At 36.3% G+C, this 18573-nt stretch overlaps 1 protein-coding gene across 11 annotated transcripts in view; it reads right to left on the bottom strand.

Moving 5' to 3' along the window:
• Nucleotides 1-18573, bottom strand: part of CLOCK (clock circadian regulator) — a 121867-nt gene that overhangs the window by 32434 nt on the left and 70860 nt on the right. For all 11 annotated transcript variants that reach the window (XM_044945872.2, XM_006058323.4, XM_025290043.3 and 8 more), the window contains 7 exons: nt 9694-9814; nt 6201-6314; nt 5946-6064; nt 4139-4221; nt 3823-3929; nt 872-1019; nt 169-244 (listed from right to left, as the gene is read on the bottom strand). In XM_044945872.2, the coding sequence (XP_044801807.1) occupies nt 169-244; nt 872-1019; nt 3823-3929; nt 4139-4221; nt 5946-6064; nt 6201-6314; nt 9694-9814 (768 nt within the window). The remainder of the gene's footprint in view (nt 1-168; nt 245-871; nt 1020-3822; nt 3930-4138; nt 4222-5945; nt 6065-6200; nt 6315-9693; nt 9815-18573) is intronic.

Raw genomic sequence — 18573 nt, 5'->3', positions numbered from 1 at the left:
CTTTTTTAAAAACACATGAAGTTTTAAAATATTAAATTTAATATAAAAAAATACTATAGTTATAATTACAAGTAGATGAAATATTTGAAAAACAATTTTTCTGTAAATTATTGAGTCTTGTTATTCATTGAGAAGAAATAATTTTTTAAAAACCTATAAGATACATACTTTGTCAGCAGCTGTCTCTGGAAGAGACTCTTCAATGCCAAGTTCTCGTCGTCTTTCAGCCCTAACTTCTGCATAACTACAAGTGGAAAAAAAACAGAATTTCAGTGTTTGATCATTCATTTAAAACACTGCAGAGGTGCAACAATTCAATATTCATTATGTATCTCATTTGTTCATCACGAATTCCAGACTATTTTCTATGCACCAAAAAAAACCCTAAAACATATACATATATAGCACTATATATATATATATACACACAGAGTGTATCTTAAGTCAAATTTCACTTTTTTACATATCTAAAAAATTTAATGTACTACTATAAATGATCTGTAACCACACAGGACCTAAATCAAGAGGAATTAAATAAAGGAACAGTATACTTTATCTACTCCAGATCTCCTTTTACATGACTGACTGTGGTATACAAAAGACAGTTACAACATCTGCTCTAAACCATAAAACTTATGTCAGAAATTATGTTATCTTTATTTCTATATAATGCCTATAAGTACATTTAATAATAAATTGAAAATATGAATATTTTCAATAATATTGAAAATACTGAATATTGAAAAAAATACTGAAAAATAAAATGGAGAAAAAAATCACTCTGTACTTCTGAATAAGTCATACATAAAACTACATTCCAGAATCATTATGAATGTTTCCATATTCAGAAATTCTGTAAAAGAATTATTACCTTACTACAGTGTGAGTACAAACAATAAACTCTGGCCTTGAATTCCACTGATGGTAAGTGATATAATAATGAGTTTGAAGCCAAATCCACTGCTGTCCTTTGGTCAGGAACCTATAGTAACACGATTTGCCTTTTCCATATTGCATTACTAAGAAGAAAAAAAATATTTTTTGATTTGTATTACTAGATTTTTACCCAAAGGTACCATTCACATTTATATCTATCTATCTATCTATAAAATTCTTCTGGCTTTTCAATAACATATAGTATATCAAATCTTCCATAGCCTTCCATAATCTCCCAACTTATAGCCTGTTATTGCTGATCGTAGGTATTTTTCATACACAATAAATGTCCAAATACTTGAGAATAAATTATTCACATACTGACTCTCTCCTGCTAAGATATATTAAGGATAACAGCAATAAGTAATCACACCTGAGCTCTACTCCCCATACTCTACCCCTCACCCTCTGCAAATACAGCATCTTTTATTTTTTGGCTGCACTGGATCTTCGTTGCTACATTCAAGCTTTCTCTAGTTTCAGGAGATCGGAGGCTATGCTCCAGATGTGGTGTGTGGGCTTCTCACTGAAATGGTTTCTCTTATTGCAGAGTACAGGCTCCAGTGTGTGGGCTTCAACAATTGTGGTACACAGGCTTAGTTTCCCTGCAGCATGCGGGATCTTCCCAGACCAGGGACTTGAACCCGTGTCCTCTGCAGTGGCAGGTGGATTTTTAACCACTTGACCACCAGGAAGTCCAAGTATAGCATTTTAGAGGCATTTACTTCTAAACCTTAACTTAACAAAATCAGAAAAACTTAATTATTTCAAGTAGCTGATTCCCGAAAACAGTATTTCAAGCAGTATTTCCCAAAACATTCTTTACAGATTGTAAATTCAAAAGTCTTTTAGCAGATATTAAGCAAAAAATGGGTTCTGTGTTAAATTAACTTGGGAAAATTTGTTCTTCTCAAAGCCTTGAGTATGCTAATCTGTCAAGATTCTGGTGGTGGGGAGATGGGGACTGATTATGAACTCTTACCTAATCTTCTTTGACCATAAAATTCATTTTTAATAGACTGGTATTCAGTGGATAAAACCTTAAGACAGGCTGGACCAGAATCATGTTCGCTCTCTCTCCTCCAACCCGTCACTATTCATGAGGAAATCAAAGTCTACATTCTTGAAATTGGTTGTCAAAAATTATCCAGCTAGTTAATAGAGGTGTCAGATTTTTTAATACATCACGGAGCCTAGTGCCCATATCACTCGAAGTGAAAAATATTTCTTTTGTGATATTATATAACATGCTTTATTTTCATAGAGAGAGGTTTATAAACCCGCCTAAGACATGAAGGTACATAAAATATCTAATTAAGCTTTAGAGGACACTCAAGATGGAAAGATTTGGGAAGGAGGATCAGAGAGGCAAATGAAACCTATTAAAACAAACTTCTGAAACAAAGAATGAACAAACAGCATGTGGTAAAGGAGTAGGTCCAGACTCTAATCCTATCTCTGCCACCAATGTTTTTTGTTTTTGTAATTGGAGGCTAATTACTTTACAATACTGTGGTGGTTTCTGCCATACATCGGAATGAATCAGCCACAGGTGTATGTGTATCCCCCATCCTGAACCCCCTCCCACCTCCCTCCCCATTCCATCCCTCTGGGTTGTACCAGTGCACCAGTTTTGAATGCCCTATTTCATGCATTGAACTTGGACTGGTCATCTATTTCACATATGGTAATATACATGTTTCAATGCTATTCTCTCAAATCATCCCACCCTCACCTTCTCCCACAGAAAAGTCTGTTCTTTACATCTATGTCTCTTTTGCTGTCTTACATATAGGATCATCGTTACCATTTTTCTAAATTCCATATATATGTGTTAATATACTGTATTGGTGTTTTTCTTTCTGACTTCACTCTGTATAATAGGTTCCAGTTTCATCCACCTCATTAGAACTGACTCAAATGCATTCTTTTCAATAGCTGAGTAGTATTCCATTGTGTATAAGTACCACAACTTTCTTATCCATTTGTCTGCTGATGGACATCTAGGTTGCTTCCATGTCCTGGCTATTGTAAACAGTGCTGCAATGAATACTGAGGTACATGTGTCTCTTTCAATTCTGGTTTCCTCAGTGTGTATGCCCAGCAGTGGGATTGCTGGGCCGTACAGCAGTTCTATTTCCATTTTTTTAAGCAATCTCCACGCTGTTCTCCATAGTGGCTGTACTAGTTTGCATTGCCACCAACAGTGTAAGAGGATTCCCTTTTCTCCACACCCTCTCCAGCATTTGTTTGTAGACTTTTTGATGTCTGCCACCAATGTTATGGGACTGTAAATAAATTAGTTAGCCTTTTTGTGTCTCAGTTTACTTGTAGAGATAATAACAGTACCTACTTTCTATTATACAACTGTGACTATGAATAATGAAAATAATACATGTAAGTTGTTCAGAACAGGGCAAAACAAGATGATAATGTTCCTTCTGTTAATATAACAATGGAAGGTAACATTATGAAGCACTCACTGAGTTTTCTATAAGAGATTCTTTAAATGTGGCATTACCTCCTGTGCAGACTCACATGCCTGGAAATAAAAATTCATGAAATAGTGTTCTAATATTATAATTTTCAAAGCAATCTACTTCTCTTACTCTAAATATAGAACTTCTATACTTCAAAACAAGGTTTATTAGATGCCATATTATAAACCTGTACTTAACTACTATAGATTGAAATATATAAAATGGGAGGAAGTTTAATTTAGACTTGATCTAGGATTCCTATTAGAAGTAGTTATGCATACAAAAGAAATTTTTCCAATACATTTCAAAAATACAAAAATGGTCTGTTTTACCACCTTCTATTAATATGATAGTTATTTACAGATTAAAAAAAGTATTACCACCCGAAGTATTAAAATCTACTTACAGTGCTCATGACATTTTGCCAAATTTTCTAGGTCATCCACATGATAGTAATCATAGCCTGATGTTCCCAGAACTTCAAATGGCAAATATCCTATTATGGGTGGTGCCCTGAATTACATATAAAACAATCAATATTATGACTTTTTCCATTAATAAAAAGTACTCAACTACAAACCAATTTTGGGAGGAAACTTTATTTCTTAAATAATGGATAATGAATTTGAACATCCTGACTAGAAAAAGTTTGTCTTTTAAATCCAATAATTTCAAGAACTATAATGATTAATCTTTTTATAGAATTTAAAAATGGGAGTTACCTGTGATCTAGAAATAGAAACTTCCACTCTAAACTATGTCTAGATGTAAACTCTTCATTGGGTTCTTCAACAGTGCACATTTCCTACAAATAAATAATTAAAATTGAGAAATACTTTTCTGTGTACTCAGCAAATTGTTAAATATTGCTATCTGTATAAGTCATTTTTAGCTAACTTTTCCTTAAACATTTCTTTAAAAAAAATTTGTATTTTCTAGTACTAAGGAATGTGGCAATAAACACATGCAGGCTTCTGGGGGAGTACTTCTCACTCCACACATTTCTCTATTCACTCACATGCCTATAAAGTCTCATTCTAATCTCTCTCCTGAATTATAGTTCTATATTTCTGTCTGGATGTTTCCACATACCACAAACTCAACATGTCCTAAAATGAACCAACTATTTTAATCCTCATATCCAGTTACATAATGTTCCATCTCATTAATGGAGGCATACCTGTACTGTGCCATTAAGTCTAAAATCTAATAGTCACAATACATTCATTTTCACCTTTCACCATCTAAATGGCCACTGCTAAATCCTTTCAGTTTCACCTTCTAAGTTGTTTTTGGTTTTTTTTTAATCTATTCAATCCCATCCATCTTCAGGGTCTTAGTTTAGACTCTAGTTGCCACCACTGGCTCACATTATTGCAAAATATTCCAAACAAGTTTCCCTGTCCTTCAACTCATCTTCTATTCTGGCCACAATGACCTTATAAATACTCAAACATGATTGTATAATTTCCCTAACAGAAAAATCTTAATGGCTGCTCATTCCATTAGGACAAAATCTAAACAAGGAGAAACAAACAACAAAGAAAAAAACATCTATCACTGCCAGCATCTGCTTACTTTTCTAACCTCATCTCTCAACATCCCTACCCTCCCTCCAGTATTCCAACCTGCCCATGTTCTTGAATGACCTTCTGCAGCACAATGTAGTGATTAAGAGTTTGGGTTTAGAAAAAAAAGGAATTAGAATCAATCTCAGTTCTACTACTTAATAGCTATGACTCTGGGTAAGTAACTTAACTTCCCTAAGCCACAGTTTCCTTATATATAAAATGGTGATCATATCACCATTTGTAAGTATTAAATGAGATAATGCAGGTAAACAGCATGTAGTAAGCATCCAAAAAGCATGTTACCACTGCCATTATTTCCTACGATCAAAACAAGTAGAGTCAGAGTGGTTTAAGATCCTCTAACTGCTAATTCAGTACTTTGTCCTATGGTATTTCCCTAAATTTAAAATCTTAGCCTGGCTTATTTTCAGCCACTTTGTGGTTACTGAAGTCTTTCATTTTCTGACTTTAGTACTAATCATCTACTTCCTGGACCCAGGATATAAAAATAAAATTATTCAATTGACTTTTAAAATTGAAAAGGTAAATTAAATGTAATAAGGTCACCTGTGTATTTCAAAAGAAAATTTCAAAAGCAATCTTTGGCCTTTCCCCTTTAATGTATTTGTGAACTATACAACAAAAGCACCTTAAAATTTTGCACAAAAGCAGGACAATGGTGATATATAACCACTGGTTAACAGCCAAAAACTTCACAAACCCAAATGAAATTTTTGGCCAACCCAACACAAGGTATATTATCAAAAAATTAGTTCTGTAATTTGATGAGTGCTTTGATAACTCACTATTTGCTTCAAAAATATTATGATCATACATGTTTAATGACTCATGGCCATTACTACTTTAATGTTTACAGGAAGTATCTGGGAACAATTAAAAAAACAACAGATAGGACTCATAATATGAAGTGAAACCCCTATGGGAAACAGAAACATACCTTGATGAACTGAGGTGTAGCTAATCTGACAGTAGCTACAAAACAAACTCTATCTTCATAAGAAGGCCTATGAGTGCGTTGTATTGTTCCTTCAAAACCATTGTGTGCTGAAGTGGATACTAAAGCAATAAGGAAATAAATACCATCAGTTACTCCAGTAAAAATCTAGTTTTTACTAATACTTGAACATTTGTCTTTAAGAGCTTAAAATAATAACAAGTGAAAAAATATTATAAGAGAAGCATTTTAACTTACCACTGTTTAAAGATTTGAAATTTCCTATAAATTTCACATATTCATAAGTAGATGGTTCCTTTGGGTCTATTGTTCCTCGAAGCATATGACAACAAAATTCTAACTGATTTTTTGCTGAAATAAGAGAAAAAATATAACGTATTTTGTGATTTATCATAAATAAGCCACACAAAGTAAGATTCTAACAGTTTTGTAAGTTTACAATTACTATTTTCTCATACAGAGGTCCTCAATGACATTGTGTTCAGTCCATAAAAGCAGAGTCTCTTCAGGAGATGATCTCACGTTGTCCTTAATAAAGAAGACGGATCTTCTGATACAAGTAACTCCATGTTCCTCCATTTTTATTTGTCCTTCCTTGTCATTCATCACTCTAATCTCAAAGAAAGGTCTTGCTTCCTAGTCCAATTTTTTTAATCTCTACTTTAAACAGTCTTTCCCATCCTCCTTCTCTAGGACCACCAGAACCATTCATTCCTTTAGCATTCACACATGTCTTCTTTGGGTCCTTACCTTCTACTTTTAAATTTACTCAGGTCTTTTTTCATGCTATTGTTTTTAGTAACACAGATCTCCTTCCTTCTCATTATGTGCTCTAGTTTCCATATGTTCACCCTCCTTAACTTCATGTATTATGGCTTTTGCCCTCACACTTCTATAGAAATTGCTCTTCATTGTTTCTACCTCTTCTTAAAACTCACATGTTTTCATTCCCATAGCATGAAACTTACCTTCCTACCTTATTGACTATTTCTCTCCCTTCTATTAATCAGTCAACAAACTATAGACATTCACAAAAGTTCTTTTGATTGTCATCTATTATGCTCTACAAACTTACCAGCACTGACAAACTTATTTACTCCTAAATCTCTCTCACCAATTTTAACATTTTATGTAAGACCAAGTCTCATATCACTATTTTTCAGGACATTTGTACCTGACTGTTCCATCAGTAACTTAAATTCAAAGTACTTGAAAGTGAATTTTTCCTTCTATCTTCCTAAGGCAGCTGTCGTTCCCCTCTGTCCTATCTCCTTAGTTAGAAATCGTATCAATTTGTTCTCTTTGTATCACCAGCTCAAAAACTAAATCTGTAACCAGGATCTGCTGTTTATTACACCAAGAACGCTCTGGTGAGTCATTTTTTCCACATGAGCAGCCAGTACCACCATTCTGGTACTGATGTAAATGACCTTGCATCTAGGTAACTGCAAAAATGTATTCTCTATGCCTCCACACTCTTGCCACTCAGACTCACCCTTGTCTACTACTCTTAGATTGTATTACTTTCCTCATTATTAATTTTAGTACTCAAGGACTAATAACACCTCTCTTCACTTACAGTATCCAACTCATACTCTTCTGTTATTATTATCAATGGGTTTATCATTAAACTCAGCAGGTTCAAACTCTCACCTTCTTTCTAAAACCTTCCCCACTGATGATCTCTAGCTGGTTTGACACCAGTGGCTAACACCAAGTCCTACCGAGTTCACCTCAACACTCACAGGCACGCTTTCCTCTCCATCCTTACTTCTACTGCTGTCCTTTTTAACTCAAGTCTAGTCATTTTCCCAAAATTTTCCACCTGAGAGATTTTCTTTTTGAACCACAAAACCACCCAAATCCCCTTTTTGCTGGCTTCTCAATGAAGTAAAAAATAAAAACCAAACTGTTAAGGATGAAATATCAGGCTTTATTTCCTTCTCTAGACACAAACACATCACTTGTACTACCTTATCTTCATTATGATACAAATGACCTATTTGGAGAATCCTGAATTTTCCTAGCAATTCCCCTCTGTTTTAAATCATGTCCATTCCTTTGGCATGAAACATCCTTTTCATCTGTGGAAATAACTTTATTTTGTATATCAGTCCATTGGGTCACAAAGAGTGGGATGCAACTAAACTGAACTGACTTCAAATACTGTTGTTTACAGGCGTATAACTGGCCTCTGCATCACTATATCCAACCCAGATCTTTCTCCTAGATGAAAGACTAGAGTAGTCGCTTAGTGGTGTCATAAGAATTTGGTTTTTTAACAAGTATAAATAAGCTTCAAATGTATTCTCCTGGCCTCTTAACTACTCTCAACTTCTTCTGAAAGGCTATTTATTCTTATCAAAAACATACATTCACACATACTTACATGTGTGTATATGTGTATCTCAACTGTTGAACAGTTAGTGTTCTACATAATCGAAGATTCAAAATATGAAGAAACTTTAAAATGATTAATGTTAGCTTCCCTTGTAGCTCAGATGGTAAAGAATCTGCCTGCAATGCAGGAGACCTGGGTTCAATCCCTGGGTCAGGAAGATCCCCTGGAGAAGGAAATGGCAACCCAGTCTGGTATTTTTGCCTGGAGAATCCCACGGACAGAGGAGCCTGGTGGGCTATGATCCATGGGGTTGCTAGAGTTGGACATGACTTAGCAACTAAACCATCACCACTATAAGAAAAGTCAAAATTTTAAAGCCATGAAAAAAGTAGTTAAAGAAGACATCTAACAGCTAATGGCCAAACATAGAGCTGTCATGATTTCAGACTTTACACAGGATAATTTATTCAAGAAAACGAGGGGTGGGAGGGAAGTTCCAGAGGGAGGGGACATATGTATACTTATGGTTGATTCACATTGCTGTGTGGCAGAAACCAATACAACATTGTAAAACAATTATCTTCCAGTTTAAAATGAAAAAAAAAAAAAAAGAAAGAAAACAAGTTGTTCATTGACCAGATATTCTGGTCAATGAGTCTAGAAGAAAAGTCAGATTACACGACAATATTTTATACTTATTAAAGGCAGGACTACACTTCCCTATTCTTGGCACTTCTATTACATAGCACAAGTGTCTGTTACACCGCTGCTTTGTTGTTTACTCGCCAAGTCATGTCCGACTCTTTTGCGATCCCATGGACTGTACCATGCCAGGCTCCTATGTCCATGGGATTTCCCAGGCAAGAACACTGGAGTGGTTTGGAGTGGGTTGTCATTTCCTTCTCCATGGGGTCTTCCCAACCCAGAAATCAAACCTGCATCTCTGCATTAGACATATCCAATAAATTATTGTTTAATTCTGCTTAATAGAGCACAAAATTTAAGTAATTTTATAAAAAACAGTTTTGTCTCATAGTTTCAGTGTTCAATTGGTTAGTGATGGTGAAAATAAAAACCCTTAATTTTCTCTTACTACAGTAAGATTTTGTATAAACATTAATAAGAATATATTGCTGAGTTCCATTTTTCTGTAAAATAGTTTTATGGCATATTATAACAGATGAGATTTCACTGTATTCTGGAACAGAGTTCAGACTTTTAACATGGTCATAATTCCATTATATTTTAATATTTAAAAAGGATCTAACAGGGGATTTGGGATGATGCTATGTATTAATTTGGTTAAACATATCTCTGTCAAGAAATTACAAAAGTAAAGCATAATGCAACCAAATCCGTTTAACTTTTCACTTAAGAGGTACTACTTACATTTTAAATATTCAGGGGTTAATGAATCACTTTCCAGCAGATGGGTAGAGAGTATTTTATAAACTTCTGAATGTTCCCCCTCTGGGATAAAATTAAATATACTTTGATCCACAAGATCTGACTGAAAAAGAAATTTTTAAAAATTAAATAATTACAGTGATTCAAGAGAAATTTATTTTAAAAATATACAATCACTCTTAAACACCAGACGATCATATGGTTGACGTTTCATTATCTGTAAACAGTGACAAATATCAAGTTTCAGAGTACAACTCAAAAGACAAGATTGAGAAGGTGAAAAAAGTTTCCATAATCTCACTGTCTCTGATACAAGCATCATCAGATTCATGATCAATATGACCTTTGAAAGTTTTGTAACTTGTAAGTTTCACCACATGTGAACATGTTAAATATAACAGGACTAAGAAAGCTTATTAGAAGAATCTCTGGCTACCAGATGTAGCCTTACTATACACACCAATCTCTGGTGAGCAGGGTATACACTACAAATAAAGGACCACAGGACGGCCCACAGGCTACATGAAGAGAAGACTTGACTTTGAGGTCAGTTCAATCGCCCAATGTGTCCTTTCTTTATTTCATCTTTTCCAGTCATCTAACCTGTATCCCACTGTCAAAAAGTCATGCTTTAAGATAAACAACCTCTTCCCAAAAAAGCTGACTTACATGCTGAGCATTATAATCTATGCTAAGATATGGCTTTAATCAACAGTAATCTGACCAGCAAGAGGTTGCTGACAATGTGACATGGCTGTGGAATCCAAAGCGAATAGGACAGCACCGGTCCATAAGAACCATGGACAATAAAACTTTAGTGAGATCACGTATGTGTGCGTGCTAAGTTGCTTCAGTCACGTCTGACTCTGTGCAACCCCATGGACTGTAGCCTTGTCCGACCCCTCTGTCCATGAGATTCTCTAGGCAAGAATACAGGAGTGGGTTGCCATGCCCTTCTCTAGGGAATCTTCCTGACCCAGGGATCCAACCCACATCTCATGTCTCCTGAACTGGCAGGCGAGTTCTTTACCACTACATTTCCTGCCAAATCCCATCCAGTCTACTTGGTTTCTCTGCATTTCAAACTGCTCTGTGAAATCCTGGGGATAATGAAGTGATAGCTCCAAGACTATGGAAGGCAAGGGAGGTGAAAAGAAACTGTGAAGACAGGGCTAAGGGTTCCACTAAGTAGTTTCACTTTTATTTCCTATTTCAAATATTTTTAAGATTGTTCAAAACAAAAAACCTCAAACAATAACAAAAAACAGAGAGCCACTGAGGATAGTAAGAGGCAGGATAGGGGTGTTTACCACTCTCATACAAGCCATATACACTTTCTTCAGTCCTTTCCCTAGCCTTCAAGGTACACACCATGAAGTGAATCTTTCCCCTCTCTCACCACATTTGTACTCTTCTGTCTTTCACAGACCAGCTGAAATTACTTCCTCCAAAAATATGTCTTTTAACTGCATTGTTGTTGTTCATTGTCCAGTTGCTAACTCATGTCCAACTCTTTGCGACCCCATGGACTGCAGCACACCAGGCTCCTCACTCCTCCACTAACTCCTAGAGTTTGTGTCCATTGAGTCGGTGATGCTATCTAACCATCTCATCCTCTCCCCCATCTCCTTTTACCTTCAATCTTTGCCAGCATCAGGGTCTTTTCAAATGAGTCAGCTCTGCACATCAGGTGGTCAAAGTATTGGAGCTTCAGCTTTAGCATCAGTCCTTCCAATGAATATTCGGATTGATTTCCTTTAGGATTGACTGGTTTGATCTCCTTGCTGTCCAAGGGACTCTCAAGAGTCTTCTCAAGCACCTCAATTCAAAAGCATCAATTCTTTGGTGCTGAGCCTCCTCCCTGGTTCAACTCTCACATCTATATATAACTACTAGGAAAACCATAGCTTTGACTATTAATATATGGACCTTTGTCATCAAAGTGATGTTTCTGCTTTCAATATGCAGCCTCGATTTGTCATAGCTTTTCCAAGGAGCAAGTCTTTTATTTCATGGCTACAGTCATTGTCTGCAGTGATTTTGGAACCCCCCAAAATAAAATCTATCCCTGCTTCCACTTTTTCCCCTTCTATTTGCCCAGAAGTGATGGGATCAGATACCACAATCTTAATTTTTTAATGCTGAGTTTCAAGCCAGCTTTTTCACTCTCTCCTTTCACTCTCATCAAGAGGTTCTTTACTTCCTCTTCATTTTCTGCCATTAGATTGGTATCCTGTACATATCTGAGGCTGTAGATATTTCTCCTGGTAATCGTGATTCTAGCTTGTGATTCATGCAGCTCGGCATTTTACATGATGTACCCTGCATAGAAGTTAAATAAGCAGAATGACAGAATACAGCTTTTTCACACTCCTTCCCCAATTTTGAACCAGTCCCTTGCTCCATGTCTGGTTCTAACTGTTGCTTCCTGACCAGCATACAGTTTTCTCGGGAAAGAGGTAAGGTGGTCTGGTACTCCCATCTCCTGAAGAATTTTTCAGTTTGTTGTGATCCACAGGGTCAAAGGCTTTAGCATAGTCAATAAAGCAGAATTAGATGTTTTTCTGGAATTCCCTTGCTTTTTTCATGACCCAACAAACGTTGGCAATTTGATCTCTGGTTCCTCTGACTCTTCTAAACCCAACTTGGAAGTTGTTGGTTCACATAAGTGTTGAAGCCTAGCTTGAAGGATTTTGAGCACAGCCTTGCTAGCATGTGAAATGAGCACAACTGTACAGCAGTTTAAACATTCTTTGACACTGGAATGAAAACTGACTTTTTCCAGTCCAGTGGCCACTGCTGAGTTTCCCAAATTTGTTGAAACACTGAGTGCAGCATTTTAAAGCACCATCTTTCAGGGTTTTAAATAGCTGAGCTGGAATTCCATCACCTCCACTAGCTTTATTCATAGTAAATGTTTCCTAAGGTCCACTTGACTTCTCACTTCAGGATGTCCAGGTTTAGGTGAATGACCACACCATCATGGTTATCTGGGTCATGAAGATCTTTTTTGTAGAGTTCTTCTGTGTATTCTTGACATCTCTTAATCTCATCTGCTTCTGTTAGGTCCATACCATTTCTTTCCTTTATCGTGCCCATCATTGCATGAAATGTTACCTTTGTATCTCCAGTTTCATTGAAGAGATCGCTAGTCTTTTCTTTTCTATTGTCTTCCTCTATTTCTTTTCACTGTTCATTAAAGAAGCCCTTTTTATCTTTCCTTGCTCTTCTATGGAACTCCCTGCATTCAGTTGCACATACTTTTCCCTTTCTCCTTTGCCTTTCGCTTCTCTTCTTTCCTAAGCTATTTGTAATGCCTCCTCAGACAACCACCTTGCCCTCTTGCATTTCTTTTTATTGGGGATGGTTTTGGTCACTGCCTCCTGTACCATGTTAGGAACCTCTGTCCATAGTTCTTCAGGCACTCTGTCTACCAGATTTAATCTCTTGAATATATTCATAACCTCCACTGTATAATAACAAGGGATTTGATTTAGGTTATATCTGAATGGCCTAGTGGTTATCCCTACCTTCCCCAACTCTTTTTGAGAGTCTCTTGGACAAAAAGGAGATGAAACCAGTCAATCCTAAAAGAAATCAACCCTCAATATTCACTGGAAAGATTGATGCTGAAGCTGAAGCTTCAATACTTTAGCCACCTGAAGCCAAGAGCCAACTCACTGGAAAAGACCCTGATGCTGGAAAAGACTGAGGGCAGGAGGAGAAGGGGGTATGAAATGACTGGATGGCATCATCGACATAATGCACATGAGTCTGAGCAAACTGGGAGATAGTGAAGGACAGGGAAGCCTGGCTTGCTGCAGTTCACAGGGTGGCAAAAAGTTGCACACAACTTAGCAACTGAACAACCACAGACGATGAAGTGGGTCAAAGTGGTAAAGATGTTCAGTTGTGCATGTGTCTAGTGGTGAAAGTAAGGTCCAAAGCTGTAAATAACAGTACTGCTGCTATTAATAATAGGAACTTGGAATGTTAGGTCCAGGAATCAAGGTAAATTGGAAGTGATCAAGCAGGAGATGGCAAGAGTGAACAACGACATCTTAGCAATCAGTGAAGTAAAATGGATGGAAATGGGTGAATTTAATTCAAATAACCATTATATCTACTACTCTGGGCAAGAATCCCTTAGAAGAAGTGGAGTAGCCCTCATAGTCAACAAAAGGGTCCAAAATGCAGTACTTGGGTACAACCTCAAAACCAACAGAATGATCTTGGTTCATTTCCAAGGCAAACCATTCAACATCACAGTAATATGCTCCAATCACTGGTGCCAAAGAAGCTGAAGTTGACCAATTCTATGAAGACCTACAACACCTTCTAGAACTAACACCAGAAAAAGATGTCCTTTTCATCATGGAGGATTGGAATGCAAAAGTAGGAAGTTAAGAGATAACTGGAGTAACAGGGAAGTTTGGCCTTTGGAGTAGTACAAAATGAAGCAGGGCAAAGGCTAACAAGTTTTGTCAAGAGAATGTGCTAGTCACAGCAAACAACCTTTTCCAACAACTCTACACATGGATATCACCAGATAATCAATACCAAAATCACACTGATTATGTTCTTTGCATCCAAGTTGGAGAAGTTCTATACAGTCAGCAAAAACAAGACCTGGAGCTGACTGTGGCACAGATCATGAGCTCCTTTTTGCAAAACTCAGGCATAAACTGAAGAAGGTAGGACATTCAGATATGACCTAAATCAAATAAATCCCTTATGATTATACCATGGAAGTGATGAATAGATTCAAGGGTAAGAGTGCCTGAAGAGCTATGGACAGAGCATAAGGAACAAAGATTCTGGCCCTTCTGATAGGCTTTATTTACTTATTTCAAATATTTGTTTTCTTATTAAAAATATTTATTTGCAAATAGGGAAGTCCAAATAATCATATAACTACTTTAAAAATTCTAGATTTTTATTTCTGCATACTGCATTTACACCAAACATTGTACTGACTTTCTTAATACACACTTGTGTTTATATTTCAAGATTTTCAAGAAAAATAGATAATGAAAGGCTCATACAATATCTTAATAATAGCAGTGTTATTCCTGGACTCTGTCAGGCTATGTAAAATGGTTAATCTTCCTCCCTGTATTACATGGCAACAAATTTAATATACTTTCTTCTCAGGAACACATTTAAGCCAAGTGGGAGGAAAGCAATTTTGAATTGTAAAACTTTACGAATTTTAAGTTCCCAGTAGAGAGACTTTATGTCTTGGTATTCCCACTAAATAACTGAACAATTCTCTGGGGTTCATATATGTTTTTAACAAACACAAAGGGGCTGGGCGAAAAATGTCTAAACTCCCTTCTGCCCTGGAGGTGGTAAGACCCTATCATTTTGTTGTAGAAAACCACTTCAGGAACGAAAAAAAAAATCCATAATTTCCTTTCCCGATTAGTAGCCACAAATAGGTTAAAATTTACCTAAATTAGTTTCATAAGTACGACATGACAAAATTAAGAAAAAATTTTTTCCAAGACCTATAGAATCAGACATGCAATTTTATAGCTAGATTTAAAATTTAAATTAAAAACTGTTAAGTCATACTGACCACTGATTAAGATGGCAAATTTTAACTTCTCAACAGAACTGAATTATAAACACTAAAGCTTTATATTTAGAGATTTTCTAATGTTTCTTCCCCTCCGGACAAGAGTCAAGAATATATTTTAGATAAAATGGTTATGTATGTTAAAACAGAAAGAAAGGGACACCACTATTTTAAATCTTTTGCTTAGCATCTGTTACAGTTTAATTATTAATGGCAGGCCAAAAGAGAAAAATCACTTTTTTTTTCCTTGTTGAGTTTGATCCTAAACAAGTTTTATTTCATTTTATCAAAACATCCTCTGGGGACTTCCTTGGTGGTTCAGTGGCTAGGAATCTACACTCCCAATGCAGGGGGCCTGGGTTTGATCCCTGGTTGGGGAACTAGATCCCACATGCCACAACTAAAAAAAATCCTGCAAACCACAAGAAAGATCCTAGGTGCTACAACTAAGACCCAGCTGAGCCAAATAAACAATACAATATAGCAATGTAAGTGATGTGAGGAAAAGTATGCAATGAAATGGGTGTGCTTTATCAGCAGCAATCTCTTCTGCCCCAAAACTCACCTGCCGGTCTCTAAATGCTTTGGGTGACACCAACGGTTAAAAACACCCAGAAGATGTTACTAACAGAGGAAACTGGGTAGGCATATATGGGAACTCTGTACTATCTTCTTAATTTTTCTATAAATGTAAAAATAGCTCCAAAATTAATATTTTTTTTAATCCAGAAGGCAATGAGAAGGTCATGAAACTTTTCATTGAGGGGAGTATGTTAATTATCTAACAGCTGGGTCCTAACTAGGTCTGTTGCACACGTTTGCTATTTCAATATGCCGTGAAATATTCCCTTACTAAAGATTCAGTGTGGCATTAGGAAGGAATCTTTAAAACATCTATTTCAAATAATCTACTCACTTTCTTATACTCAATCAATAATTACCAAGTGCCTCACTAAGAAATTAGCCAGCATATGTGGATACAGAGATAAAGTCCCTGCACTTAGAAAGCTTACCATTATTATCCAAATAAACAGAAAATTACAATTCACTGTAAGTGTCATGGTGGCAGCAGGTATAAGGTAACATGAGAACAGAGAGAAAAGGCATCTAATTCTCAGTGAAGTCCAGGAAAAGTGCCCAAGAAGCAGGCATTCTAAAAGTCTGACCACACTGCAAATTACACCCTGATTATGACTAAAGATTATATAGTTTTTAAAAATACATAACTGAAAGAAAATCCAATAAAATTGTTTATAGGTTTAAAAGCCTATAATTATACGCTTATTCAAATTACTCAACTATTTATTCAATAATTACTCAATTATTTTATTACAGTTGATTTATAGTATTATTAGTTTTAGGTGTACAACATTAATGAATCAATTGTTTTAATAGATTACACTTCACTTAAAGTTATTGCAAAATAATGGCTATATTTCCCTGTGCTAGACAATATATTCCTGTTGCCTGGCTTTTATACCTCGCATGGGTAATCCCCTCCCCCATCACACCCCTCTCCCATCCTCTTCCACACTGATAACCACTAGTTTTTCTTTACCTGTGAGTCTGCTTCTGTTTTGTTATAGTCTTTCTTTTGTTTTATTTATTATTCAATCTTATCTTAGTCATATCATAATCCTACAAAGGATTTCTTCCCCTGGCTTTTCTTACTATGCAAATTTTTTCTTAAGGAAACAGTTGTCCAGAAAAATTCAGTTATCAGTCTGTCCTTTGGTCTGCCCCGAGAGAAGCAGTAAAGCCAAGTCATTTTCTGTGTGACACAGAAACCAGCAAATTATTTACTGCCTGGCTTTCAAAAACAAAGTTCCCTTATAGAATCTGGCCTTTTAAGTACAGAGTAAATTCTCTTAATAAAGTACAAAACAGCAGCGTAATCAGAGGGAAGGAGATACTGCTTTTCAACATCTCTTTAAAGAAATCTTTACAGAATAGATGACTTTGTACTGTTACACATTTTCAAGAGATGGCATTTTAAGAGTAATATATAAGTAACTTCAAAATATTTACATCCAAACTCCATTTAAGCCAATAAGTTAGGGGGTTCCCAGAGAAAAAGAACCAGAAATAGCTTTCTTGACATAGAGAAGCCATTTTAAATCTAAGCCTGGCCACAATGCTTGCCCTTGAAGGAATATTAGTAATGAATGATCTTAAGGGAACAAAGGAATACAGGAACAGAGAAAGGGCAGGCAAACAACAGTGCAGTGAAAGCAGAGTTCCAGTTCCTCCTCAAAGGATATATATAAAATATGCCCAAGTTCTATAGGAAACCAAGGCCCTCTGCTAAGTGGAGAATATGATGATGATGTTGACCCTTTCTCACTTCAATCAAGTAAAGCTTAGATGCTGTTGACCTTTGCCCTACTTTTATACTGAATTCTCCTCTGCTCAGGTCCCTTCATGAATATATATGTATTCTTAGCTTAAAAACTCCCTAATTTTGCTGTTCGGAGAGAAACTGCTTTGGGAAAGACATTTCCCAAAGTATCTTCGGTGTTCTTTCTTGCTGCAAGTAATAATAAATCCTTCCTTCTCCTAATCTTTGGCTTGGCTGTGTCTAATGGCTTGACGGAGAAGGCAATGGCACCCCACTCCAGTACTCTTGCCTGGAAACTCCCATGGACGGAGGAGCCTGGTAGGCTGCAGTCCATGGGGTCACGAAGAGTCGGACACAGGACACGACTTCACTTTCACTTTCCCTTTTCACTTTCATGCACTGGAGAAGGAAATGGCAACCCACTCCAGTGTTCTTGCCTGGAGAATCCCAGGGATGGGGGAGCCTGGTGGGCTGCCGTCTGTGGGGTCGCACAGAGTCGGACACGACTGAAGCGACTTAGCAGCAGCAGCAATGGCTTGAGACATCCACCAAGAGGCATACCCATTTTTGTGTAACATCACCTTAGATGAGAATATTACATATTCAACAAAAACTTCAAATTCATAAAAACTGTCAACTGGAGCACAGCACCTAGCATAGTATCTGGTAGCATAGATGTTCAATAAATATATGTTAAGTAAAACAGCAAAGACATAATTCAGGTACTCACCATTCTAATCAAAATTTACATACAATTCTTTTCTGATTATCTACCCTTTGGGTCATATTAAGAACAAATGGAATATGGGAATTAAAATATTATCAATTCAAGCCACAGAGCACAAAAGTTCTGTATCTATTATTTTCAGCATGTTCTTCTAAGTCATTCTTTTGAGAAAATTATTAGTTAGCTGCAACAAATAGCTCAGTAGAAATTTAGTTA

Source organism: Bubalus bubalis, chromosome 7 (assembly GCF_019923935.1).
Source record: "Bubalus bubalis isolate 160015118507 breed Murrah chromosome 7, NDDB_SH_1, whole genome shotgun sequence".
Lineage (NCBI taxonomy): Eukaryota > Metazoa > Chordata > Mammalia > Artiodactyla > Bovidae > Bubalus > Bubalus bubalis.
This window is presented reverse-complemented; position numbering and strand designations above follow the sequence as displayed.